Source organism: Adiantum capillus-veneris, chromosome 18 (genome assembly GCF_014529385.1).
Source record: "Adiantum capillus-veneris isolate H3 chromosome 18, ASM1452938v2, whole genome shotgun sequence".
Lineage (NCBI taxonomy): Eukaryota > Viridiplantae > Streptophyta > Polypodiopsida > Polypodiales > Pteridaceae > Adiantum > Adiantum capillus-veneris.
The window spans coordinates 101,080,029-101,106,394 of record NC_140948.1 but is presented as its reverse complement, the minus strand read 5'-3'; the positions used below and the strand labels follow the sequence as shown (position 1 = coordinate 101,106,394).

The window sequence follows — 26,366 nt, the reverse complement described above, 5'->3', positions numbered from 1 at the left end:
CAAGATATTTGAAGCAGATAAATATGTTCAGGACATGGATGAAATGTACAAGAAGGTCAAAGTGGCCTTAGAAAGGACTCAGGCAAAGCAAAAGAAAGCAGCTGATCGTCACCGTCGTGAAGTGGTATATTCACTTGGTGATTGGGTGCTTTTACACTTTGAAAAGGCAAGGTTAAAGAAGATGAAGGGCAAGGAAAGACTGTTTCCAAAGCTCAGCATGCGTTACTATGGGCCTTTTCAAGTATGCGACATAATTAGTGATGTTGCATATAGGCTGAAATTGCCTGACAGTTGGAAGATTCACAATGCATTTCATGTGAGTCTTCTCAGACCCTATGTGGGTCATGTGCCAGAAGATATGCCAGCTGAAGATCAGTCGGAAGTCGAGGAACTTGACGAGATCTTGGTCCCGGAACAGATTTTGGCACACAAAGAAAGGAAAGTGAAAGGCAAGGTTGCTAGGCGATACTTAGTAAAGTTCAGAAACTATCCACCAATGGAAGCTAAGTGGATGGAAGAAGGTGAACTTGCAGAGTCACCAACTGTGTTATCACTTTGCCTTGAAGCCTTCGGTTTGCAACCTACCTTGACCCCATGAGTTTCAAAGCTAAATGGATTGTCAGTGTGACAATGGCTTCTGAAACAAATGATGTACATGGTATTTAAAGTGAGCTCAAATCAAATACCTGTTACATGAATGTTAGAGCTGTACAGATTGTCAGTTTGGCAATTGCTCTTATGGAATGTCCAAAAGTTTGGTTAGTGCTATAGAAGTGAGTATTTCTTGTCACTTTGTCAAGGATACAGTGATTGCTTCTATTGAAGAGTACATGTGTACCTGCATTCTTAAACTGTCGGTTTGGGTATGCTCGAAAGTGTTACGGGATCCAACGTGTACTATAAGACAGTGGCAAAATGTGCAGCTACCATTTTGTCATTAAAAAGTTAGTGACTCAAAGCAATGGCAGAGTGCGCAGCTACCACTATGTCATTGGGACAGGGTTCACACGCAGGCAATACATGAGTCGACGAGGTGTTGAATACACCAGGGTTGACAATGAGCATGTATGTGTCGTATATGTGTCGACAGGTGTTGAATACATCAGTGTTGACAGTGAGCATGTACGACATAGATGCAAACGAGGACGTTTGAGATTTCAAGAGGGGGGTATGTCACCAGCGTGTGACTACTATCTATCCTTTTTGTTGATTTCTTTCTTATTATCTATTTACTTTCACTTCTTGGAAACACCCCTCGGGAAATCTAACTGCCCTGCATTGCATAGCTAGTGTGGAACTGTCCAGAGGGAGTCCAGGCCTGAGGGCAAAAGAGCACTAAGGTTGGACAAGGACTATGGTTAGCCAAGTGGGGTCATTGACTAGCCAAAGTGGAATCCTTTGCTACAGAGGCTACATTTTAGTTCTGGATGTGGCCGCAGTGTACAAAGAGGGTCGGATGACCTAGAAAGATACAATGGCAGCATCTCCTAAAATTTAGGGAACTGCTATTTTGGGACCTGAAAATGTGTTGGCGTCATTACCTCCGGAATGACAAAGGGAACATTTTCTTACTCTGCCGTGAAGTCAACTGGGCAACCGGTTGGGATATTTTTAGGCGGCAACCCCGAAACGGGAAAATGCTTGTAAATGTGCCAAGTGGCACCTTCTGGTGCACTTGCCTCATGCATCAAGAAGTGGCGCTGAATTTAGGAGGGGGAGAGCCTCATTTTCAGATTTGTCACAGGTTAAGAGCTATGGAGTGCTTGCTTTCCCTCTTATGCACAGTGCGGTGCCAGGAGTGATGCCCTGCACGCTACGCACTGCCCTCTCTCTCCCCTTTGGCAGTATGTTATGCCCCTCTAGTGGGCTCTTCATTTGACCAATGTACAGTTGTGTGGGTTCATGCGCGATTGCCGAGGCAAGAGCCTCTTGTACAGGTACTGGATTAGCTAGCGGCTAATCCCCCCCGCAGGTACAGGTGAATTCGGAGAGGTTTCACGCCAAAAATCTCGTCCGATTCAAAGGGCAAGTAGCCCTACAGGTGCGGGAGCTCGAGGACTTGCTAAGGATGCGACTGGCACGCGAAATGGAGCCCAAAACAGTGAATTACAGCCTGCTGTGTATTTTTGCAGGTTTAGGGTTTTGGCCCTAAACGGACCCTAATACCCCTAGGAGGTTCGGGGACGCAAGGGGACCGCTGTACAGGTGATCTGGCGCATTTTCAGGGCTGAAAACAGAGAATTCAGTGTGCTGCAGATTCTCGCCAGGTTTTGCAAAGTGTCCGTATGCGTCGGGAAAGTCATTCAATGCGTGGGAATACTGACTGTGAAGGGTTCTAGTACAGTTATGCTGCCGAAATCAAGCTGGAACAGTGGAAATTCAGCCGAGTTTGTGCGGGGCAGCTTGGAAAGAACCACAGCGTATATTCCCTCTTTTGAACAATAAAGAAATACCGAAAGGGGCGCCTAAGTTAGGGGCCAATCGGGTGTATGTCTTCTCATACAGGTGCATTCTAGCATCTGTATCCCATTCCCCTCTCTTGTGTCTTGAAAGTACAGGTAAAATAGATGACTAATAATGGGTGAAAGCTAAATCAAGGTTTGAAGTAAAGTCTACCGCCCTATTTGGATTGAACAGGCCGGTTTCAACCTTTGCCTTTGAGGGGAGCCATTATATGCCCGTTATTCTCTTGGCTTGGGTGCACATAAGTGGCTTGGCCTTATGTTTGTGTCGTATGTGTGTGTCTGGTTTAGGTGATAGAATGTGCATGTCTGGTGTTTGGGTGCGTCTGTATGCTTGTGCAAGCTTGTGAGGTGTGTGGACTTGCCTTGTCTCACCATTGTGTGTGCGCACGCGTGCATGTATGTTTGGTGTGTATGGTGGGCACTGGGTTGTGTGTTTGAGGGTGTTTTTGGGTGAGTTCCCTGCAGCTACTTCTTCAATCGAGTCTACTTTTGGTTTCCTCTTTTGTGTTCCTAGTAGAGATGTGCTATACTCTGTAGTTGTTAGTAGCCACCTTCAGCAAGCGGACTAGTCTCCTCGGTGCCTGAGAATTCCTCCTAGGTTGTTCCATTTGATAAATTGAAACTTCATCCTTCTGGGATTTGGTGGAAGGTATTTGTTGTCTCCCAACAGCTGCTTCTCGCTCATCTTAACACTCAACTCTTTGTCGCTTTGGTTGGCCTTTGGTTGCTGATGGAGCCAGATGCTGCTTTGAGGCTTCTACCCAAATTGTGAACTGTTATTTCTTCAGAACAGTTCTTACCACCTTTATTAACTGCCGGCCTTGCATTGTTATTTTCTGCCCTTGGAGCTCATTGAGTGTTTGGTGCTGCTGTTTAAGGTGCTTGTCTTTCAGAGGTAGCTGGGGGTCCTCTTCATTTTAAGTGGCAAGGGCTCTCTTTAGGAGGGATTTTTCTCCTGGTCTTTTTTCAGTATTTTCAGGTTGCCCCTGCAGCTAGTTTTATCTATTTTTTAAGTTCTTTGGCTACAAGCCGGCTTTGTAATACACTTGTACTTGCCCCTCTTCAATCAGCACCCGTTAGGCATCTGAAGAAACTTTCAAGTGATAGAAAATAGCCTCTTCTTGGTGCAAAGAAATAGAAATATTGTACTGATAAGAAAAGAAAATAAAATTTTTGGATGGCAGCACTGAACAAAACTGGACGATGGGGCATATACAATGCTCTTGTCCTCAACTCAGGTGGCGTAGAGGAGTTCCCAAAATGCATCCTAACCCTAGCATGATACAAGTATACAAAATGCATTCTATGAAACAAACTACTCGTAGAGGAGTGCCCAAAATGCATCCTAACCCTAGCATGATACAAGTATACAAAATGCATTCTATGAAACAAACTACTCCGATCCTGAGGATATGCTAGGCTGACGGATAAAATACTTCTAGATTCTGGCCGAGAGGCCTGGGTTAAAAACCTAACCCTACCCAACTTACTGAGCTTGGCCGTGGGGCCTAAACCCACTAAAGATAAAGCCATAACCCAAAATTGCATGGAGATTGCTGACGTGGCACTTTCGTACGGGCATGCCCACGAAGTGCGGAGGATGTTGACATGGCATGTACGAATGCCCACGTTTTACAACAGCCCATTGGGCACAAGTTTTTGGAGCTTTTGGAGAAGGTTTTAATTGGGGTTGCAAAGCCAGGGCCTCTCTGTTAGGCAGATTAGTTTGGAAGCACTACGGAGAGGACCCTCGGATATTGTACCTATATGAAGCAATAATAGAAAAACACCGGAAGGGGTGCCAGTCTTTGGGGCCAGTGCATCTAGAAGTGGAACTCTGCCGCTTCGTGTCAACTCTCCTCTCTCTCTCTCTCTCTCTCTCTCTCTCTCTCTCTTCAAGTTCAGTTCAATTGTTTGCAATTTTCTCATGTGTGTTGTTGTAGATCTTTGGCTCGGGGTGTCCAGGTCTATTACAATGGTATCATAGCTCTAAAGATTCTTCTTCTACAGAGAATATGACAGCACACATGGCTTCTCGAGGTGAATCCAATGCAAAGGAAACTGCTCCACCGACTACTCGACTTTGTGAAGATGAAATCAACCCCAGCCTCAGTGGGGGATCAACAAATACCAACGGGAATTCCGACGGGGTAGACCTTCCTCCAAGGAATCCAGGGCAAAGCATGGTCCGTTCCCGCTTGGAGATCTCGACGGGATGGACTACCGGTGTCAACTACAAGTTGGCACTTGTGCCAAAAGAATGATCGAGTCCTCCAAGGGCATGAAGTACGCAAAGTACCTTAAGAATCACCGCTTGACGAGGTCCATTCACGATGGTGTGACGCCACCCTTTCATCAAGGGTTTGACGACGCCCTTGAGCACAAGGTTGGCAAATTGATGAAGACTACCAAGAGTTCTCGAAAGAAGAGCCATTCAGCACATTATCTCGGTTATTTGGATTGGAAAGCTACTTTCAAGGAAGCAAACGAATTCAGCAAGGAGAACAGGAAGCATTGAAAGCGGAGAAAGACCCAGAAGAACAAGAAAAGCAAGAAAGCAAATCCCACAAGAAGTCTAGAAAGCATCACAAGCATTCTGGAAGTTCCCAGGAGGATACCTCATCCTCTGATAGTTCAGACTCTGATGAGCCAATGTATGGGAAGAAGAGAAGACCTTTAGACCGTCTGACTCAATACAACCATCTTGAGAAAAAGGGCGAGAATACCAAAGAGTTCAAGGATGGAGTACAAGCTATCAAGTTTGATACGTTTTCAAGCTACAAGGATACCCATCGAGCCCTTGCAATAACCCAGCAGTTTAATATCTCCTTTTCGGGAGGATGTTTCTTAGAAGCCTCCAAGGTACAAAGGGTGGCGTCCTATCTGAAAGGTAAGGCCCATACATGTCACGTGTACATCTAACCCTATGTGTACGTAGACAAGCTACTTCATGACATGGGTTCAATTCAATTAGATTAGGAAGTGTTCTTCCACTTTTGTCTGTTCCCAGACCGTGCATGCCCAGGCACTTAGATTAGATGCATATCCTCTCGTTGCACATAGCATGATCATCAGATTTCCATCAAAACCCATCAGGAGCATTTTTACAGTGCATAGACCTATTTTCCCTATTTTAGCCATTTTTCACTTGTTATTTTTTAATGACTTTTGTTGGGAACTGGGTAGGGCAATTTCACTAAGCCAACATATAAGAAAACCTAGCGCTAGCACTTTCTCGCAGAAGAGGCAACAGGAACACAGCGTTCAACAGGCACCTTCTCAGCAGAACCCCCACAGCAACCAAGCGTTTTTGGAGCAGGAAACCTGGCGTTTTCTTCATCAACAACCTAGCATTTTCAGCATTGCAGACAAACCCAGCGTTTTTGCAACTGTAGCAACCTAGCAACAGCAGATAGCAGATCAGCCCTAACGTTAGCAGTTTGCATCAGCAGATCCATAGCAGATTGCATCAGATAGCAAAATTCAGACCTAGCGTTTTTGGTTTGCAGATCAGCCCTTGGCGTTTTGCAGATCCTTCGCGACGGAACACTTAGAAGCTCCAGCGTTTTCAGTTTTCAGCATCAAGACTCCGCAGTAGAACCCCCAAACCTCGCAAATCTCACCTTTCCGCCGCAGATCCTCACCGCACGATCAGATCCAGCGCAGTTTGCAGTTACAGCCCGAAAAACGCAGATTTCAGCATCTGCGTTTTCAGCGCGTCGTCGTTGCATCGTCGTCATCGCCGTCGTCATCGACATAGAGTCAAAATTCAGCAGATAAAGACTTGTAGATTTCAGCCATTAGCATTTTCAGATTTCAGCCCGTCTCATCGTCGTCCTCATGGTCGTCGACATCGTCGGCAAGTCCAAAGCATTGTAGAGATTTGTGCAACCAATAGTAGACCGCTCTCGCCATAGAGAGTGGGGCCTTCGGAGGAGGGTTTGACAACATTCTAGTGTCGTATTCTCTTCTCTCTTTATCTCTCAGTCTCAGCACCTTCATTCACAGTGTTCATCCACTTTGTTTGTGTCCATTGCACTCTCTCACTAAAGGAACGGAAGGCTCTCCCTTCCGTAAGTAAAAGGAACCCTTGAGCACAGTTCAGAGCACTCATCTTGAGCAAAGTTCAACATTCACTTCTGCTACACCTTACATTGGTATCAGAGCTTTGGCAGTGTTCTGTATCACTCAAGAAAAGAACCACAGAATTTTTTTTGCTTGTTAAGGTCGCACGTAACCCAAGTCCTCTTGGGCATGTCGATTCCTAATCGTGTTTTTGAAGAGTGACAGGAATCCCAAGAAAGAAGGGCTTGTCCAGCCTCCCCTTGTTTCTCTTTTCACTCATTGAGAGCGGACCGTGCACATAGCGGCCAGCCAATCGACGTGAGGAGGGAAAAAGCAACCTTGGTGTGAGCGCAAGGCCGCCAAGGGGTGCCCCCGCAGGAAAGAGAAGAGCTCGGGTAAGAGAAGATTCTTCTCTAACACAGATTGCAAGCTAAAGAAGAACCTCAAGACTCCAGAACCTCAAGAACCCAAGAATCTCAAGATCCTCAAGAACCCAAAGACCCACAAGAACCCAAGTTCCTTGTGAACTTAAGAACCCACGACTTCAGTGGATGGTCATCACCCGAAGCGGAATGGATGCTTCACATGGAGGTGATGAGCTTGAAAGTGGCGAAGAAGAACTTCCCCCACCAGGAGGTTTTTCCGAACCTCCCCCCTCCCCATCTACGTCAAGATTGCAGTAAATTCTATGAAGGCTTTCGACAAGATGATGATGGACGAGAAGCTAGAAAGCGACGAAAGAATGGCCGCCATAGAGCGTAAGTGCGAAAAAAGAATGGCAGCCATAGCACGTGAACGTGAAGAAAGAATGGCAGCCATAGAGCGTGAGAGCGAGCGAGCACACTTGGAAGCCAAAGAAAGACAAGCCGAATTGGATCGTGAGCACGAAGAAAGACAAGCAGACTTTGATCGCGAGAACAAACCAAGAAAAGAGATGAGCGACCAACACATAAAAGAGTTGTTGCGACTATTTTCTAATGTGCAGGCGCAGTTTGAAAAGGAACAGGAGAAGGAGACTCTTTCAGTCTTTTCTTCTCCATAGCACGACACACATGATTTGCATGATAATGATGTGATTATTCACGAGCATGATGATTTGCATGATCAAAATGTGATTTTTCACAAGCATGATGATTTGCAAGAAGATGATGTGATTGTTCACAAGGATGATCGTTTAGTTGATACTTTTGCTAGTCAAGCTAACCTCATTGCAGATTCGATCAATCACGAAGAACCGATCTTGGCTCTGAGTCGAGGTTCAAAGAACCCCCTCAGGAAGTTTCGATTACGCATTGTACAAGTGTTTCATTCGTGATGCTTTCCTGTATTTTAGTCACCGTCCTTATTTGATCCCTTTTCACAGGCATGACATATTGTACGCTGAACACAATTCACTCATGAATGAGCACTGATGTATGCGGATTCCTCATGGAAAGATGAAATGTTTGCATTCAAGGAATTCACATTCCATGTCTCTTCCTTGGCATGACACAGTATCCGAAAGAGCACAAGAAGGATTGAGCATCAAGCATCGGCATTTCCATTGTGAATTGCCACAATTGATTGATTTAGATCAGAAAGTCGAGATTCGACCCCATTGTTTGCGTGTGTTTGATGAACGGTTTGGCACTCCGTTACTTTGTTCATCTACATTGCATACGCAGTTTTTTCCACAGGCTAGAATTTTTCCAGTCACTTTACGTGAATGGGTATGTTCATGTTTTTGTGTTGGAAGTGGTTTCAGGAATTTTCATCCTCGGAGATTCTTGAAGAAGGTAGACGCATGACTACAGACGAAGTAGAAGCATTGAAGGAGCCACAGAAGACTTTGTGTCGCTTTCGGCGCGGCCCATAGAAGCAAGCGTTGCAGACCTTTATGAAGTTCAAGTATCGCACGACTCACACATCAGAGTAGGCCGACAAAGAATCCTTTCCAGGATTCCGGACGCTGTTAGCGATCTCCCTCGACGCCATACAGTTCGGTACCAGTACCTCACTTTGAAAAGGAGGGGATGTCACGTGCACATCTAACCCTATGTGTACGTGGACAAGCTACTTCATGACATGGGTTCAGTTCAGTTAGGTAAGAAAGTGTTCTGGTACTTTTGTGAGTGTTCGCAGACCGTGCATCCCCAGGCACTTAGATTAGATGCATATCCTCTGGTTGCACACAGCATGATCATCAGATTTCCATCAGAACCCATCAAGAGCATTTTTACAGTGCATAGACCTATTTTCCCTATTTTAGCCATTTTTCACTTATTATTTTTAAGTGACTTTTATTGGGAACTGGGTAGGGCAATTTGACTAAGCCAATATATAAGAAAACCTAGCGCTAGCACTTTCTAGCAGAAGAGGCAGCAGGAACACAGCGTTCAACAGCCACCTTCTCAACAAAACCCTCACAGCAACCTAGCGTTTTTGAAGCAAGAAACCTGGCGTTTTCTTCATCAACAACCTAGCGTTTTCAGCATTGCAGATAAGCCCAACGTTTTTGCAATTGTAGCAACCTGGCAACAGTAGATAGCAAATCAGCCCTATCGTTAGCAGTTTGCATCAGCAGATCCATAGCAGATTGCGCAAATAGCAGAATTCAGCCCTAATGTTTTTGGTTTGCAGATCAGTCCTTGGCGTTTTAAGATCCTTCGCGACGGAACACTTAGAAGCTCCAGCATTTTCAGTTTTCAGTTCAACAGCCACCTTCTCAACAGAACCCTCACAGCAACCTAGCGTTTTTGAAGCAAGAAACCTGGCGTTTTCTTCATCAACAACCTAGCGTTTTCAGCATTGCAGATAAGCCCAGCGTTTTTGCAATTGTAGCAACCTGGCAACAGTAGATAGCAAATCAGCCCTATCGTTAGCAGTTTGCATCAACAGATCCATAGCAGATTGCACAAATAGCAGAATTCAGCCCTAATGTTTTTGGTTTGCAGATCAGTCCTTGGCGTTTTGCAGATCCTTCGCGACGTAACACTTAGAAGCTCCAGCATTTTCAGTTTTCAGCATCAAGACTCCGCAGTAGAACCCCCAAACCTCGCAGATCTCACCTTTCCGCAGCAGATCCTCGCCACACGGTCAAATCTAGCACAGTTTGCAGTTTCAGCCCTGAAAACGCAGATTTCAGCATCTGCGTTTTCAACACGTCGACGTTGCATCGTCATCATCGCCATCGTCATCGACATAGAGTTAGAATTCAACAGATAAAGATTTGCAGATTCCAGCCATTAGCATTTTCAGATTTCAACCCGTCCCGTCGTCCTCGACATCATCGGCAAGTCCAAAGCATTGTAGAGATTTGTGCAATCATAATAGACCGCTCTCGCCATAGAGAGTGGGGCCTTCGGAGGAGGGTTTGACAACATTCTGGTGTCGTATTCTCTTCTCTCTTCATCTCTCAGTCTCAGCACCTTTATTCACAGTGTTCATCCACTTTGTTTGTGTCCATTGCACTCTCTCACTAAAGGAACAGAAGGCTCTCCCTTCCGTAAGTAAAAGGAACCCTTGAGCACAGTTCGGAGCACTCATCTTGAGCAAAGTTCAACATTCACTTCCGCTGCACCTTACAATACATGGTGGTCTACCCTACTGTTGCGCATGGAAGCACCTAGCCTAGCATGTTGCTTTGTACAGGTGGATAGTGGTCCTTCTTGGACTAGGGACCAGTTCCAGTTAGCCCGAGCATTCTTCAAAGTGGGGAGATAGTTTTCTTGATTCTCCCAGATTTGGTCCAGGTTCCACACTTATATTTTCTTTCCGATTCACCTCCCTTGGGTGGTCCAGTTGCACAAGTAGAGACTGTTGGAGAGTTGTGGCAGTTATCCGTGGTCTGGGTGTTCTCCCTTTCAAGGGGGATATGGCGTCAGGTTCGAAGTCAATTTCCATGGACTACTTCCTTTGAGTTCTAGTGCTTTCATGTGCAGCAAACAGGATGGACATTCTATTTGGATAAGCACGTAGACGCAAGTCAACACTCATTTTTTGGGTTAAAAAGGTTGAATCTCGGCTTAAACACCACCTTTCGGGATTCTTTGAAGTGAGTTTAAAGGCTTTGGATAGGCCATTTGGTTTATGTAGCTATTTGTAAAGCGAAGGGCTAACTGTCGGATGGAGAGACTTACTTTGCATCCCTAGGGATTAGCACCGTTTTTTCAAGTCAGTGGAGCGTTATGCACAAAATTCCAACTCCAATACTCATTTGTTCAATAGCATTGTGCGGGGTAAAAATAGTTATCCTAACTTTTTGAAGTTAGCATTTGCAGACTCAAAATTCGTGGTTAACTAATATTGTCCATCATTACTTGGCAATAGTCCTTGTGTTTGTAACTGTTGGCCGTACGTATAGGACTAACAAAGGTATTGGACATAGCATAAAGGGCATTTTAGCTGCTTCCATTTCCTTTGGAGGCAGGTTGAGACATGGACACAAGGGACTTTAAGACATGATGTACACTAGGACTAACAAGGGTATTGGACATAGCATGAAGGGAATTTTAGATGCTTCTATTTCCCCAGGAGGTAGGTTGGGATGTGGACACGAGGGACTTCAAGATACGATGAGCAATTCTATAGCACCTTGTTCTTCTCTTCCAGGGTCTCTTGATCTTGCCGTATTAGCTGCAGCCTCAAACCTGATGTGTGTTCCTTTCTGTTGGATGTTTGTTCCCCATTCACTCTAAGAGAGGGGTGATATTCTCTCGGGATGTGTTCCAAACAGATGAAGATCAGTAGCAGTTTTCACTCTCAACTTTAATAAAGTTTCTTAAGCTACAGTTTGCACTTCATCATTGTATATGGTGGTTGGTGCAATTCCTTGGTTCGTCGTTGGATAGTTGATTTCTGAGTAGCCTCCATGTCTACATTCTTTGTAGACCCTCAAATTTGACGCTCTCTCTTGGAGCGGTCAGCAACAGTACCTTCTGCAGCTGTTGGTTGTGCGACTTGTGAGGTTGAGTTGAGGAGATTCTTCATAGAACTGGATTTATTTCCAACGGACAACGTTTACTTCCCGAACGTCTTCCAAGGGTAGTCGTTGGATGATACACTATTCAATCTCGGAGTTCTCTAGCAAATATCCTCGTCCACGAAACCCTCTCTTTACAGTTGCATATTGCTCACTCTAGCTTCCTAGTCCATCTTCCTTTCTAGGAGCTGAGAGAGGGTGTTAAGAGTTGTTGCATCTCTCTAGATTCGTGCAATCGGTCCCAGTTTCTTCCAAGGACAAGTGTTAAGGAGTGAGGGTTGTTTTTGTGGTTCTGCCTAGCCAGTGTGAGGCAGTTTTCTCATGTCAGGATTTTCCAACCATGTTTAGCTCAGGGTTTTGGCTTGGTTCCATGACCATATAGGCTCCTGTAGGCCTGGGATATTTTATCCCGGGCCTCTCCTATTTTTTTCCCCTGAGCCCTATGGGAATCCGATGCCCTTCTCTTTGCAGTTCCTCGTATTTCCCTAGGTTGTGAATGCAGAGGACTGGGTCAGACAGCCAGCCTGTGACCCTATATAGGTAGCAAGGGGGTACCTCTCCTACGGACAGTAGTAGAGCCCGGGGGGGAGAGCAGTCCCTTGGGTGCACATCTGGCCTTGGCTGGCACTCACAACAAATACCCTCCTAGCGTTTTTTCCTAGCTCATTGGCATTTTTCAGATCAGCCCCAGCATTTATGTTGGGCAGCAATTGCAATCTTTGGAGACCCTCTTACGGTGCAATTCCCTCCTCAGGGTCGCCTTACATAGGCCTTGTAATCATGCAATGGCACAGTTTCTCATCCGAGATCCAAATCCACATCTAGATCTAGCAAGGAGGAGTAGAACCAGATCTATGCTCTCAGAGCATGTTAGAGGTGGTACCCATGTTGAGACCGAGTCAATGGTCTAGTGTGCAAGAGCAGTTTGGAGTGTCGGTAGCAACTACACTCTTGGGTCTATCCATTGGGGCATGTCAGCAGATCTATGCCGGACCACCCTCAATGACTTGTATGAGCAGTTTGACACGAATAGATTACCCCCTTTCCAGTATTCGTTGGACACACCCTCCTCCTCTCACACGGACTGAGATCACTCAGCTCGTCAGACAGGACTTGATTCAATTAGACAATAGGACATGGATACAGCCTATGCGTGTGCTTGGCATGTAGATGGCTTTCTATAGAGAGCATCTCCTTGAGCTTACAGAGGATGGTTTTGTGACCAGACCCACCTACATGGACACTCATCTATCCCATGGATTACAATGTAGCCTCCAGTGTCTACAAGGTAGAGCCCGAGGGGGGGAGAGCAGTCCCTTGGGTGAACATCTGGCCTTGGCTGGCACTCACAAATACCTCCTAGTGTTTTTGCCCAGCTCATTGGCATTTTTCAGATCAGCCCCATCAGCCTTACATAGGCCTTGTAATCATGCAATGGCACAGTTTCTCATCCGAGATCCAAATCCACATCTAGATCTAGCAAGGAGTAGAACCAGATCTATGCTCTCAGAGCATGTTAGAGGTGGTACCCATGTTGAGACCGAGTCAATGGTCTAGTGTGCAAGAGCAGTTTGGAGTGTCGGTAGCAACTACACTCTTGGGTATATCCATTGGGGCATGTCAGCAGATCTATGCCGGACCACCCTCAATGACTTGTATGAGCAGTTTGACACGAATAGATTACCCCCTTTCCAGTATTCGTTGGACACACCCTCCTTGTCTGTCACACGAACTGAGATCACTCAGCTCATCAGATAGGACTTGATTCAATTAGACAATAGGAGGACATGGATACAGCCTATGCGTGTGCTTGGCACATAGATGGCTTTCTATAGAGTGCATCTCCTTGAGCTTACAGAGGATGGTTTTGTGACCAGACCCACCTACATGGACACTCATCTATCCCATGGATTACGATGTGTTATTGACAAATACGCACATCATCACATCAGTTAGAGATTGAGGATTGCAGATTTAGAGGAGTACCAGCAGAGGCCAGGATTTGTCAGTTATTCCATATAGAGCCAAAGACAAAGCTCACACATGTCACTGCCCAGTGTATTATGATGTAAGGTGCAACGGAAGTGAATGTTGAACTTTGCTCAAGATGAGTGCTCCGAACTGTGCTCAAGGTTCCTTTTACTTACGGAAGGGAGAGCCTTCCGTTCCTTTAGTGAGAGAGTGCAAATGATCACAAACAAATGGTAGACACTGTGAATGAAGATGCTAAGACTAAGAGATAGAGAGAAGAATACGACACCAGAATGCTGTCAAACCCTCCTCCGAAGGCGGGTACACTCTCTATGGCGAGAGCGGTCTACTATTGATTGCACAAATCTCTACAGGACTTGCCGATGATGTCGGCGACGTTGAGGACAACGACAAGACGGGCTGAAATCTGAAAACGCTAATGGCTGAAATCTGCAAATCTTTATCTGTTGAATTCTGACTCTATGTCGATGACGACGATGCACCGACGACGCGCTGAAAACGCAGATGCTGAAATCTGCATTTTCCAGGCTGAAACTGCAAACTTCGATGGATCTGACCGTGCGGCGAGGATCTGCTCAACGGGAAGGTGAGATCTGCGAGGTTAGGGGTTTCTACTGCGGTATGTCTATGCTGAAAACTGAAAACGCTGGTGCTTCTGATGGTTAATCGCGCTAAATCTGCAAAACGCTAGGCTTCCTTGCTGATCCAAAAACGCTAGGCTGGTTCTGAGTTCTGCTGCAAAAACGCTAGTGTTTTTGCTGGTCCTGCTGTCGCCGGGGCTGATCTGCAATGCAAAACGCCAAGGCTTGACTGTGGATGAAAACGTTGGGCTTTTGCTGATGAAAAACGCTACGCTTGGTGTGGGAGGGGGGGATCTTGCTGCGAAGGTACCTGTTGAACAAGATGTTCCTGCTGCCTCTTCTGCCAGAAAGTGCTAGCGCTAGGTTTCTTATGTATTGGCTTAGTCAAATTGCCCTACCCAGTTCCCAACAAAAGTCACTTAAAAATCATAAGTGAAAAATGTCAAAAATAGGGAAAATAGGTCTATGCACTGTAAAATGCTCTTGAAGGGTTCTCATGGAAATCTGACGGTCATGCTGTGCGCAACCAAAGGATATGCATCTACACTAAATGCCTGGACATGCACGGTGTGCGAACAGACTCACAAAAGTATCAGATCACTTCCTAATCTAACTGAATTGAACCCATGTCATAAAGTAGCTTGTCCATGTACACATAGGGTTAGATGTGCACGTGACATCCCCTCCTTTTCAAAGTGAGGTACTGGTACCGAACTGTATGGCGTCGAGGGAGATCGCCAACAGCGTCCGGAATCCTGGAAAGGATTCTTCGTCGGCCCACTCTGATGTGTGGGTCATGCGATACTTGAACTTCATAAAGGTCTGCAACCCTTGCTTCTTTGGGCCGCGCCGAAAGCAACACAAAGTCTTCTGTGGCTCCTTCAATGCTTCTACTTCGTCTGTAGTCATGCGTCTACCTTCTTCAAGAATCTCCGAGGATGAAAATTCCTGAAACCACTTCCAACACAAAAACATGAACATACCCATTCCATGTAAAGTGACTGGAAAAATTCTAGCCTGTCGAAAAGACTGTGCATGCAATGCAGATGAACAAAGTGACGGAGTGCCAAACCGTTCATCAAACACACACAAACAATGGGGTCGAATCTTGACTTTCTGATCTAAATCAATCAACTGTGGCAAATCAAATGGAAATGCCGATGCTTGATGCTCAATCTTTCTTGTGCTCTTTTCGGATACTGTGTCATGCCAAGGAGTAGACATAGAATGTGAATTCCTTGGGTGCAAACATTTCATCTTTTCATGAGTAATCCACATACATCCGTGCTCATTCCTGAGTGAATCGCATTCAACGTACAATATGTCATGCCTATGAAAAGGAATCACATAATGACGGTGACTAAAATACAGGAAAGCATCACGAATGAAACACTCGAACAATGCGTGCTGACTAATCATTCGAACGTATAATACTTCCTGTGGAGGTTCTTTGAACCTTGACTCGAGAGCCAAGATCGGTTCGTCGTGAGATTGATCGAATCTGCAATGAGGTTAGCTTCACTAGACAAAGTATCAACTAAACCATCATCCTTGTGAACAATCACATCTTTATCTTGCAAATCATCATGCTTGTGAATAATCACATCTTAATCATGCAAAATCATCATGCTCGTGAATAATCACATCTTGATCATGCAAATCATCCTACATATCATTATAATGCAAATCATGTGTGTCGTGCTTTGGAGAAGCAGAGACTGAGAGAGTCTCCTTCTCCTGATTCTTTTCAATCTGCGCCTGCACATTAGAGAATAGCAGGACAAACTCTTGCATGCGTTGGTCATCTGCGCTTCACGCTCCAACCGTCTTTCTTTGCGCTCGCGAGCCAATTCGGCTATTCTTTCTGTGTGCTCGCGATCCAATTCTGTGTTTCTTTCTATGGCCGCCAAGCGTGTTTGCTTGCACTCACGCTCTATGGCTGCCATTCTTTCTTAGTGCCACACTTCTCGTTGTCTACTTTGTAATACCATCATGTCCATCATCGACTTGACCAAAGCCTCCATAGGATTTGGTGCAATCCTTGGCGTAGATGGGAAAGGGGGACGGTCAGAAAAACCTCCTCTTCTTCGCCACTGCCATGTTCATCACCTCCATGCGAAGTATCCATTCAGCTTCGGGTAATGACCATACACTGAAGTCTTGGGTTCTTAAGTTCACGAGGAACTTGGGTTCTTGTGCTTCTTGGGGTCTTAGGTTCTTGAGTCTTGAGGTTCTTAAGGTTCTCAAGTCTTGAGGTTCTTGAGGGTCTTGAGGTTCTTCTTGAGCTTGCAATCAGTTACCCAAGCTCCTCTCTTTCCCGCGGGCGCACCCCTTGGCGGCCTTGCACTCACACCAAGGTTGCTTTTTCCCACCTCACATCGATTGGCCGGCCGCTAAGTGCACGGTCCACTCTCAATGAGTGAAAAGAGAAACAAGGGGAGGCTGGACAAGCCCTTCTTTCTTGGGTTTCCTGTCACTCTTCAAAAACACGATTAGGAATCGACACGCCCAAGAGGACTTGGCTTACGCGCAACAAGCAAAAAAATTATGTGGTTCTTTCCTTGAGTGATACAGAACACTGCCAAAGCTCTGATACCAATGTAAGGTGCAGCGCAAGTGAAAGTTGAACTTTGCTCAAGATGAGTGCTCCGAACTGTGCTCAAGGTTCCTTTTACTTACAAAAGGGAGAGCCTTCCGTTCCTTTAGTGAAAGAGTGCAAATGATCACAAACAAATGGTAGACACTCTGAATGAAGGTGCTGAGACTGAGAGATAGAGAAAGAAGAATACGACACCAAAATGTCAAACCCTCCTCCGAAGGCCCCACTCTCTATGGCGAGAGCGGTCTACTATTGATTGCACAAATCTCTACAGGACTTGCCGACGATGTCGACGACAATGAGGACAACGACGAGACGGGCTGAAATCTGAAAACAATTATGGCTGAAATCTGCAAATCTTTATCTGCTGAATTTTGACTCTATGTCAGTGACGATGACGATGCAACGACGCTGAAAACGCAGATGCTGAAATCTGCGTTTTACGGGCTGAAACTGCAAACTTCGATGGATCTGACCGTGCCGCAAGGATCTGCTGCGGAAAGGTGAGATCTGCGAGGTTCAGAGGTTCTATTGCGGTATGTCTATGCTGAAAACTGAAAATGTTGGTGCTTCTGATGATTCAGTCGCGCTAAATCTGCAAAACGCTAGGCTTGCTTGCTGATCCAAAAACGCTAGTGTTTTAGCTGGTCTTGCTGTCGCCGGGGCTGATCTACAATGCAAAACCCCAAGGCTTGACTGTGGATGAAAATGTTGGGCTTTTGCTCTGATACCATTGTCACAAACGAGAGCGCACACGAATAATCAACAAGATGAAAATAAATAATCTTTCAACTAAACAGAGTTGAGGGAGAAGTTCGACACAGTATTTTGGACCAGAAGATGGGCTGGTCCCCCCCCCCTCGAAGAGAATCCTTTATTAGGGAGAATCTTTTTACAAGCACAAGAACCGGAGAAAACCCGTCCGTTCTAATTTCCTGACTCGATGGTCGTTTCCTCCCGTAAGGGAAATCCGAGAGACGAGCTCTCAATCCTTTTTCTGTCTGTACTCGGAGTCGAGACTCCGAAGACAATTTCCGAATTCCGTTGCTAGAATTCCCAAACGTAGGCCGAAGCCTTTTGCCCTAGGAATCGAAAGCTGAGGCTTCCAGGAACCATCAAGTCTTATTCTAGAACGAACGTGATGATACATTCGGTTCAAGTGCTTCTATAGACTTCTCCTCAGTAATAAATATACTATTACAAGGGGGGGACCAGCCCATCTTTTGGTCCCCAGTACTTTGTCGATCTTCTCACTTTCTATCTCTCCCCCTTTATCTATTTCTCTCTATATACTCTGGCTTAAGTATTAAGTGATAAATTCTATTTATCCGAATGTATGTTATATTGTTATGTGCTCCCGTTTGTGACATTGGTATCATTGCTGAGGACCTACACTCTAACTACAGAAGAGATACTTCAACCGGAGCAAACTATCCATCATTAGGACCGGACACTTAAGTCTGGAAAGATTTCATTCTAGATGCTCAGTGGATGATCAAGCAAGAATTAGCATCCTATCCCGAGATTTTGGAAGGATATGTACAAGCACTATAGTTGAGAACAACTGTTTAGAAGCCAGAGGGATATTGCTAAATGGACTATTTTCTTATTTTCTCGAGTAATTTCTTTTTATTGAAATTATGATATTTAAAGATGTGCACTTGAACCGTAAGGTTAGGAACTGTAGATCTACTGGAATTATTAAAACCCATCAGGAACCGAAAACTTTGATGCGTCATATGATGGGTGACATTAAGCATAGTGAAGGGGTTTTACTGGTAGTTCGGTAGGAGAGACCGGGAAACGAATAATCTTGATGCGTCACGTGATGCGGTGACAGGAGCATCGGAAAGGGAATATCTCGTTGGTCTGGCAGGAAATCCGAACTGGAAAGAGGAATACGCGTAAAGACGCAAGCTCAAGAATAACGATGGGTTCTGAGAAGCTTTTCTTAAAAAGCGGAATATTTTAACAAGTTTTCCTAGAAGAGCAGACGCTTTCCCACGAGGAATCTATGTCTGCATTGTATTTGTGCATGTGGTTGCATCCAGGGACGGCGGGGAAGTGCTATGAAAGGCATTTTTTTAAACTTATAAGGTTTTATTGAGTTTTTTGGGCAGGTTCAAACCAATTTTAAAATATGCCGGCCGTCCACTTAATAAATGGGCAGTCACTTAGAAAATAAACTTATTTAAAAACAAGAAGAAGAAAATCATAGCGAGAGAGTCTTGCGAAGATAGAGATAAGAAGGGTGGGGAGGGTTGGATTGGGGGGGGGGGGGGGAGAATCAAAACAACACAAGCTTTACACCAAACGCGTTTCGATTGAATTAGCTCATCAATGGTGTAAAACTTAGGTAGCAGGGGGGAGTATAAATAGGGGGAGCATGGTTCAAAAATCTGTACAGAGCCCTGTAGTTAAAGTAGGATGTGCCAATTTAAGAAGAGTTACTCCCTAATTCCTTTAGCAGGTACTCAATAAAGAGGGGGAGCTAGCAGGGGATGTACAAAAAAGGGAGGCTAATAAAGAGTGTACCAAAAAAGTAATGGAGGGTTAGGGGGTGTAATGGAGTTTAGAAGGAGGAGGCTAGAAGAGGTGGCAAGGATCATGGATTTTTAAGAGGAGGAATATATGGGGTGTCAGGTTTTAAAAGAGAACGACCTTCGCAGGGGGGGTTTGGGGGAAAGAAAGGGAAAGGGAAGGAAATGGAAATTATGTGGGATTGGGTTTTTCTGAGAGGAGAGAGCCGAGATTTGGTGCATTGAGCCAACATACGATTGGTTTTGGAAGGTGTGCCAGCTCGGGATTAGCTTTGAGAAGATTAGAGAGAGGTTTGTTTATGGAGAGGGAGGGGTTAAGAGTGCGGGTGGGGTGAGAAAGGAATTTTTACAATGGTGGGTGGTGGTTTGGTTTTGTGGTTTCTTTTAGGGAGGGAGGGTCTGAAGTGGTAAGAGATAAACCGAAAGCATGCTTCCAAGAGAGGGGGAGGGTAACCTTTAGCCCTAAGCCTGGGAAAGAAGAGGTTTCGAATAGTGATAAAACCCTCCAAGGAGCTCTCTCGAATGATGTACCTTTTGATTTCTTGGAGAATAAAGAAAATCTTTTGGTGTGTTGGATGTCAGGACTGCCAAGGGATATAATTGTAGGAGTTCATACTTTTTTGATGACATTTGGAATCGAGAATCCCATGGGCGGCAAAGGAGGTTCCTTTGAAGAAGTGGATATCTAAAATAATTGCCTCTTGCAGAGAGATGAGGGAAGAGATCTTTATATACTTTTGGAGAGGGTGTCCATAGTTTTGCAGCATTTTACCCAAGCTAGAAGCAGAGCCACCCCAAACCCCAAAAGCATCATCCACGAATCTTTTAAAGTAGAGAAGGAAGGGAGAGGCAAGGAGGTTCATGCCTTCTTCTAGGGAGCAAAGAAAGAGGCATGCATAGACTACGGCAAAGTTCGAGCCCATTGCCGTTCCTTTGATTTGGTGCCAACACTTTCCTTTAAAGGAAAGATAATGATGGTTGAGGATAAGGGAGGATAGGGATAGGATGAAGTGGGTTTTGGGAAGGGGGAAAAAGTCTTGGATGGTGTTTCTGAGAGCATAAAGACCCTCTTGTATCGGAATGCTTGGATACAGGGATTCTACGTCAAAAGTGAAAAGAAATATGTGGGGAGGAAAAGAAATGGTGGCTAGGTCCAAGATAAGGGAGTGGGAGTCTTGGAGGTGTTGGGTTTTAGATAAGAGGATGGGGTAGAGTTGAGCATGGAGCCATTTGGAAGCATTTTCCAAGATATACCCTTTGTAGGAACAGATAGGGCGACCAACAAGGGTGGGTTTGTGGATTTTGGGTAGGAGAAAGAAAGGGCATGGTTTAGGTAAGAGTTTGCCAAGAGAGGAAGAGAGGATAAACATTCGTTCGTTGTATGGGAGAAGGGGATAGCTAGATACAATGGAAGCGAGGAGGGAAGAGACAAAAGGTAAGGGGGGAGAAGAAATAAGGGAGTAGGTGAGTGGATCTGAAAGTTGGCGAAGAGCCTCATTATCATACCAAGCCCTTGAGAGGATTACCGGCCCAAGATTCTTATCCGCCGGTTTGATTATGATACTGACGCCATTTTTTAAGGAGGATATGGCTTCAAACAAAAAGGGTTTGAAGTGGAAGGTAGGGGTAAGAGAGAGAAGGGGTTTAAGGAAAGAAAAAATGTGCTTGAAGGTAAGGTTAAGAGATAAAGTAGAAGAGGGGGGATTCCAAGAGGGATTGGGTATAGATAAAGAGAGGGGAGAGGAGGGAGGGTTGTTTTTAAAGAAGAGTTTCAGTTGAAGTGATCTATTAAGGTTAGAGTATGCTTCTAGGATTAGATTTGGCGGAGGTAGAGGGGAGGGGGGAATGTAGTTGAGACCAAGCCCAAGAAGCTTTCTTTCGGAAGAGGAGAGGGAGCGTTGGGAGAGATTGTGTGAGGAGAGGTTGGTGACTTTGTGTTTAAGAGAAAAGGTAGAGAGTTTTTTTAAAACTAGAATTTTGAAGAGGTAAGGGTTTGTGAGAGGAAGCCAATACTTGGAACGCTTTTTACCAAAAAGGGAGGGGAGGGTGAGGAGAGGGAAAGTATAAGGAGGAGGGGTCCAAAGATGGGAAAAGAGAGGAGGTTTGGAGAAAAGCAAGTGGACCCAAGTTGTAGGGTGCTCTTTTCTTAATTCAACCTCCTCCACTGCAATTTTTTGAGCTCTTGGGTAGGCTAAACTTGGGGTGAATTGGATTGTTTTGAGGTGTGCGGGAGGAGCTAGGGGTAGGAGATACAAGAGGATAGTTGGGTGTTTTGAGAAGGGAGGGTAAACGGGAAGGGTTAATAGAGGAGGGGGGGGGGGGAGGGAGGGAGGGAGGGAGAGGTTTTTTTTGGAGGGGGAGAGTGGAGTGGTGAAAGAAGGGTGTTTTGGAGGGGGGGAGGGATGAGAGGAAAAAGAGGGAGAGATACAAAAGGGGGAGTTTGTGCGAGGGTAGGATAAAGAGGGAGAGTTTTTAGGCTTTTTGAAAGGTTGATGAGAAAAACCTTCATGAGGGAATTTGGACAAGGGAGGGGAATTATGGAAGCCATGATTAGAGTTCTTTATAGGAGGAGGGAGGTTTTTGTGGGAAAAGGGATGAGGAGCCTTGTTAACATACTTCTTTGGTGGGGGTTTATTTGATGGTGAGAGAAGATTGTTAATTTGGGTAGTGACTTCATGGTATACCAATTCTCCCACGGTTTCTTCCTTAGGTAGGGATTCTATCTCCTCTAGGAGAGAGACTTGGGACATGTTTCTAGCATTGTGAGCCGCTATGTTCAAGGAAGAGACTGAGAGATAGAGAGAGAAGAATACGACACCAGAATGTTGTCAAACCCTCCTCCAAAGGCCCCACTCTCTATGGCGAGAGCGGTCTACTATTGATTGCACAAATCTCTACAGGACTTGCCGACGATGTCGACGACAATGAGGACGACGACAAGACGGGCTGAAATCTGAAAACGCTAATGGCTGAAATCTGCAAATCTTTATCTGCTGAATTCTGACTCTACGTTGGTGACGATGACGATGCAACAACGACGCGCTGAAAACGCAGATGCTGAAATCTGCGTTTTACGGGCTGAAACTGCAAACTTCGATGGATCTGACCGTGCCGCAAGGATCTGCTGTGGCAAGGTGAGATCTGCGAGGTTCGGAGGTTCTACTACGGTATGTCTATGCTGAAAACTGAAAACGTTGGTGCTTCTGATAATTCAGTCGCACTAAATCTGCAAAACGCTAGGCTTGCTTGCTGATCCAAAAACGCTAGGGCTGGTTTTGAGTTCTGCTGCAAAAACGCTAGTGTTTTAGCTAGTCCTGCTGTCGCTGGGGCTGATCTACAATGCAAAACCCCAAGGCTTGAACTGTGGATGAAAATGCTTGACTGTGGATGAAAATGTTGAGCTTTTGCTCTGATACCACTGTCACAAACGGGAGCGCACACGAATAATCAACAAGATGAAAATAAATAATCTTTCAACTAAACACAGTTGAGGGAGAAGTTTGACACAATATTTGGGACCAGAAGCTGGGCTGGTTCCCCCCCCCTTGAAGAGAATCCTTTATTAGGGAGAATCTTTTTACAAGCACAAGAACCGGAGAAAACCCGTCCGTTCTAATTTCCTGACTCGATGGTCGTTTCTTCCCGTAAGGGAAATCCGAGAGACGAGCTCTCGATCCCTTTTCTATCTATAATCGGAGTCGAGACTCCGAAGACAATTTCCGAATTCCGTTGCTGGAATACCCAAGCGTAGGCCGAAGCCTTTTGCCCTAGGAATCGGAAGCTGAGGCTTCCGGGAACCATCAAGTCTTATTCTAGAACGAACGTGGTAATACGTTCGGTTCAAGTGCTTGTATAGACTTCTCCTCAGTAATAAAGATACTATTACGGGGGGGAGGGGGGACCAGCCCATCTTTTGGTCCCCATTACTGTGTCGATCTTCTCACTTTCTATCTCTCCCCCTTTATCTATTTCTCTCTATATACTTTGGCTTAAGTATTAAGTGATAAATTCTATTTATCCGAATTATATTGTTCTACGCTCCCGTTTGTGACATTGGTATCATTGCTGAGGACCTACACTCTAACTACAAAAGAGATACTTCAACCGGAGCAGACTATCCATCATCAAGACCGGACACTTAAGTCTGGAAAGATTTCATTCTAGATGCTCAGTGGATGATCAAGCAGGAATTAGCATCCTATCCCGAGATTCTCGAAGGATAGGTACAAGCACTACAGTTGAGGACAACTGTTTAGAAGCCAGAGGGATGTTGCTAAATGGACTATTTTCTTATTTTCTTGAGTAATTTCTTTTTATTGAAATTACGATATTTAAAGATGTGCACTTGAACCGTAAGGTTAGGAACTGTAGATCTACTGGAATTATTAAAAGCCATCAGGAACGGAAAACTCTGATGCGTCATATGATGGGTGACATTAAGCATAGTTAAGGGGTTTTACCGGTAGTTCGGTAGGAGAGACCGGGAAACAAATAATCTTGATGCATCATGTGATGCGATGATGGGAGCATTGGAAAGGGAATATCTCGTTGGTCTGGCAGGAAATCCGAACTGGAAAGAGAAATACGCATAAAGACACAAGCACAAGAATAACGATGGGTTCTGAGAAGCTTTTCTTAAAAAGCGGAATTTTTTAACAAGTTTTCCTGGAAGAGCAGACGCTTTCCCACGAGGAATCTATGTCTGCATTGCATTTGTGCATATGGTTGCATCCAGGGACGCCGGGGAAGTGCTGTGAAAGGCATTGTTTTAAACTTATAAGGTTTTATTGAGTTTTTTGGGCACGTTCAAACCAATTTTAAAATATGCCGACCGTCCACTTAATAAGTGGGCAGTCACTTAGAAAATAAACCAACAAATCCAGCCAACGAATTCTGTCTCCCTATTTCGGGTGGAACAGGAAAAAAAAAACTGTCGCGATCTCTACGCGGCCAGCCTCTGCTCAGCTATTCCTACTGTGGCCAAGGAGCTATAAAAGCACCACATGCCCTCACTCAAAGAAAGAGTTGCCAGCGCCAGCAAGAGAAGACTCTACCGCTAGAAGACACAAGAGATCGCGAGACTACAAAGCACGGACGTCGCTTTTCCCGCGCAAGAGCGACAGGTATCTATTGTGGATTCGCCGTACGAATTGTTGCCCCGTGTTTGTATGTGTGTTTGCAGGTACTTCATCGCCAAGGAGAAGTGAGAAGGCTTCGGCCTATGCTTGGGAATTCCAAGAACGGAATTCCAAAATTGTCTGCGGGGTCTCGACTCCGAGTACAGACGAAAAAAGGATTGAGAGCTCGTCTCTTGGTCTTCCCTTACGGGAAGAAACGACCATCGAGTCGGGAAATTAGAACGGAGGGGTTTTCTCCGGTTCTTGTGCTTGTTAAAAGATTCTCCCTAATAAAGGATTCTCTTAAAGGGGGGGACCAACCCATCTTCTGGTCCCAAATACTGTGTCGAACTTCTCCCTCTATATAGCCGCTTTTAGGTAGACAAGTCCTCCTAGAACTCGGCCACCGGCCAAGGAAATCCGGCCACCAACCAAAGACCACGGACAACCACCCACCGGCCACCGGACCTGAATTTTCTCCGTACCATCCACGATCACAAATAGAGATCTCATCAGTGTGCAAAGCGGGAATCCACCAAATATATGTACACCATTTGCTTCTCCTCATATGGGGGCCTTACAAACTGTGCAACATATACTGTGGTGGCAAAACTGAGAGAGGTGGGCATTGCAAGTATACCAACAAAAGGTAGAGAGCGAGGATCATTGTGTGTGCACATGCACAGCTTCTGAGGGTGTACGAAGCCAACAAATTACTTGGTTCACAAGGAAGCCCACAATTAGCAAGTCGATGGAGTCAAGAGACCACGGTCAGTTGGGCTGCTTCTTGCTTGGGATACATTGACACAGAGTCACTCCTCCAATCACCCATGACCTCCAATGGAGGACGACAGTCCCAGCTCACAAATTCTTCTGGATGACCACCACACCCCCAGAGGAGTCACACTACATCAAGCAGAGATTACCACATATCCAACCAAAAAGTAGACACGACCAACAATAACCTGCCAAATGTATAACAAGAGAAAACGCTGCAACGAGCATCATTCTTCAGATCAAATGTATGTACAAGGTGTATCACTATTTGAAAAGTTTTTGATGTATCTGTGCACATTTAGAACAGTTCCTTTGCTATAAGCCCTGCAATGAACTAACTCGAGCAAGTTTGTAGGCAAGGCACCCTTTGCCACCCCACAACTTAAGAAATCTCTCTCCAAATATGGAAAAACAGTACACACCATGTCAACACGGGCCTGGTCATCAGGGGAAGCATCCACACCACGATCTAGAGGGGCTATTGCTTCCAACAGCTCCTGTTTGACAGTTTGCTTGTCCTTCTTTTCGGCAAAAGGGAAGATTGAAGCCAGCACAGGCAAGGCCTTCCTTCTTGTCGTCGCTGCTCCAGAGGCCGGGTGGAAGTACAAGCTTGGTGAATTGAAAGATACGCTGAACCGATGTGGACTTTGATGAGCAGCAAAGATCTGGACGGTGCTATTCGGCTGAAATGAAAGCTTAGTGGGAACTATCGCTGCTGCCATTGTCTGCACTCGACAGCAAGTAGTGGACAATCACGACTCACGAGTGTGTGATGTCGTCACACGTGTTATTTTAGCAATAATTTTGCATTTGTGGCGAGGGCGTTGTCCGGTCGGCCCTATCTCACTAAGCAGCTTATCTTCCTCTACATGTTTTGATTTTGGTGGGATGTCTCTCCAATTTTTCTTGCGACTAGCATCTGGTGGGTCTATTGGAATTTGGATCCATTTGGTGGTGCTCTTGGTGTCGACTTGAAGTCCTTTAGCCCATCCCTTGGCTAGAGGCAGCTGACTGGTCTCTGACAAAATAGTGGGCATGTGGGGGCGAGGTGACAGCCCCCTCAACATGGTGGCATCCACTTGCAAGCCATCTTCTTGGCTTTACTATGTTCCCTTTATCTTTGCTTTCCTTTGTTGGGTGGCTCACAATTTCGGTAGAATTTATATGTCAAGGTAGCTCCGTTGTTAGTCAATCATGGTGAATTGTCAAAATACTGATGCATTGCCTCAAGTGGAGCAAGCCTTCCACTGTAATTATTTTTTTGCTTCAA

General features: G+C 45.3%; 1 protein-coding gene across 1 annotated transcript in view; it reads right to left on the bottom strand.

Annotated features, from left to right (window-relative positions):
• LOC147436099 (putative plastid-lipid-associated protein 4, chloroplastic) overlaps positions 1 to 25,876 on the bottom strand; it is a 57,741-nt gene extending 31,865 nt beyond the window's left edge. The window contains exon 1 of the mRNA XM_086488998.1: positions 25,519 to 25,876. Coding sequence (XP_086345124.1) covers positions 25,519 to 25,818 — 300 coding nt within the window. The 5' untranslated portion in view covers positions 25,819 to 25,876. The remainder of the gene's footprint in view (positions 1 to 25,518) is intronic.
• Positions 25,877 to 26,366: the final 490 nt, after the last annotated feature.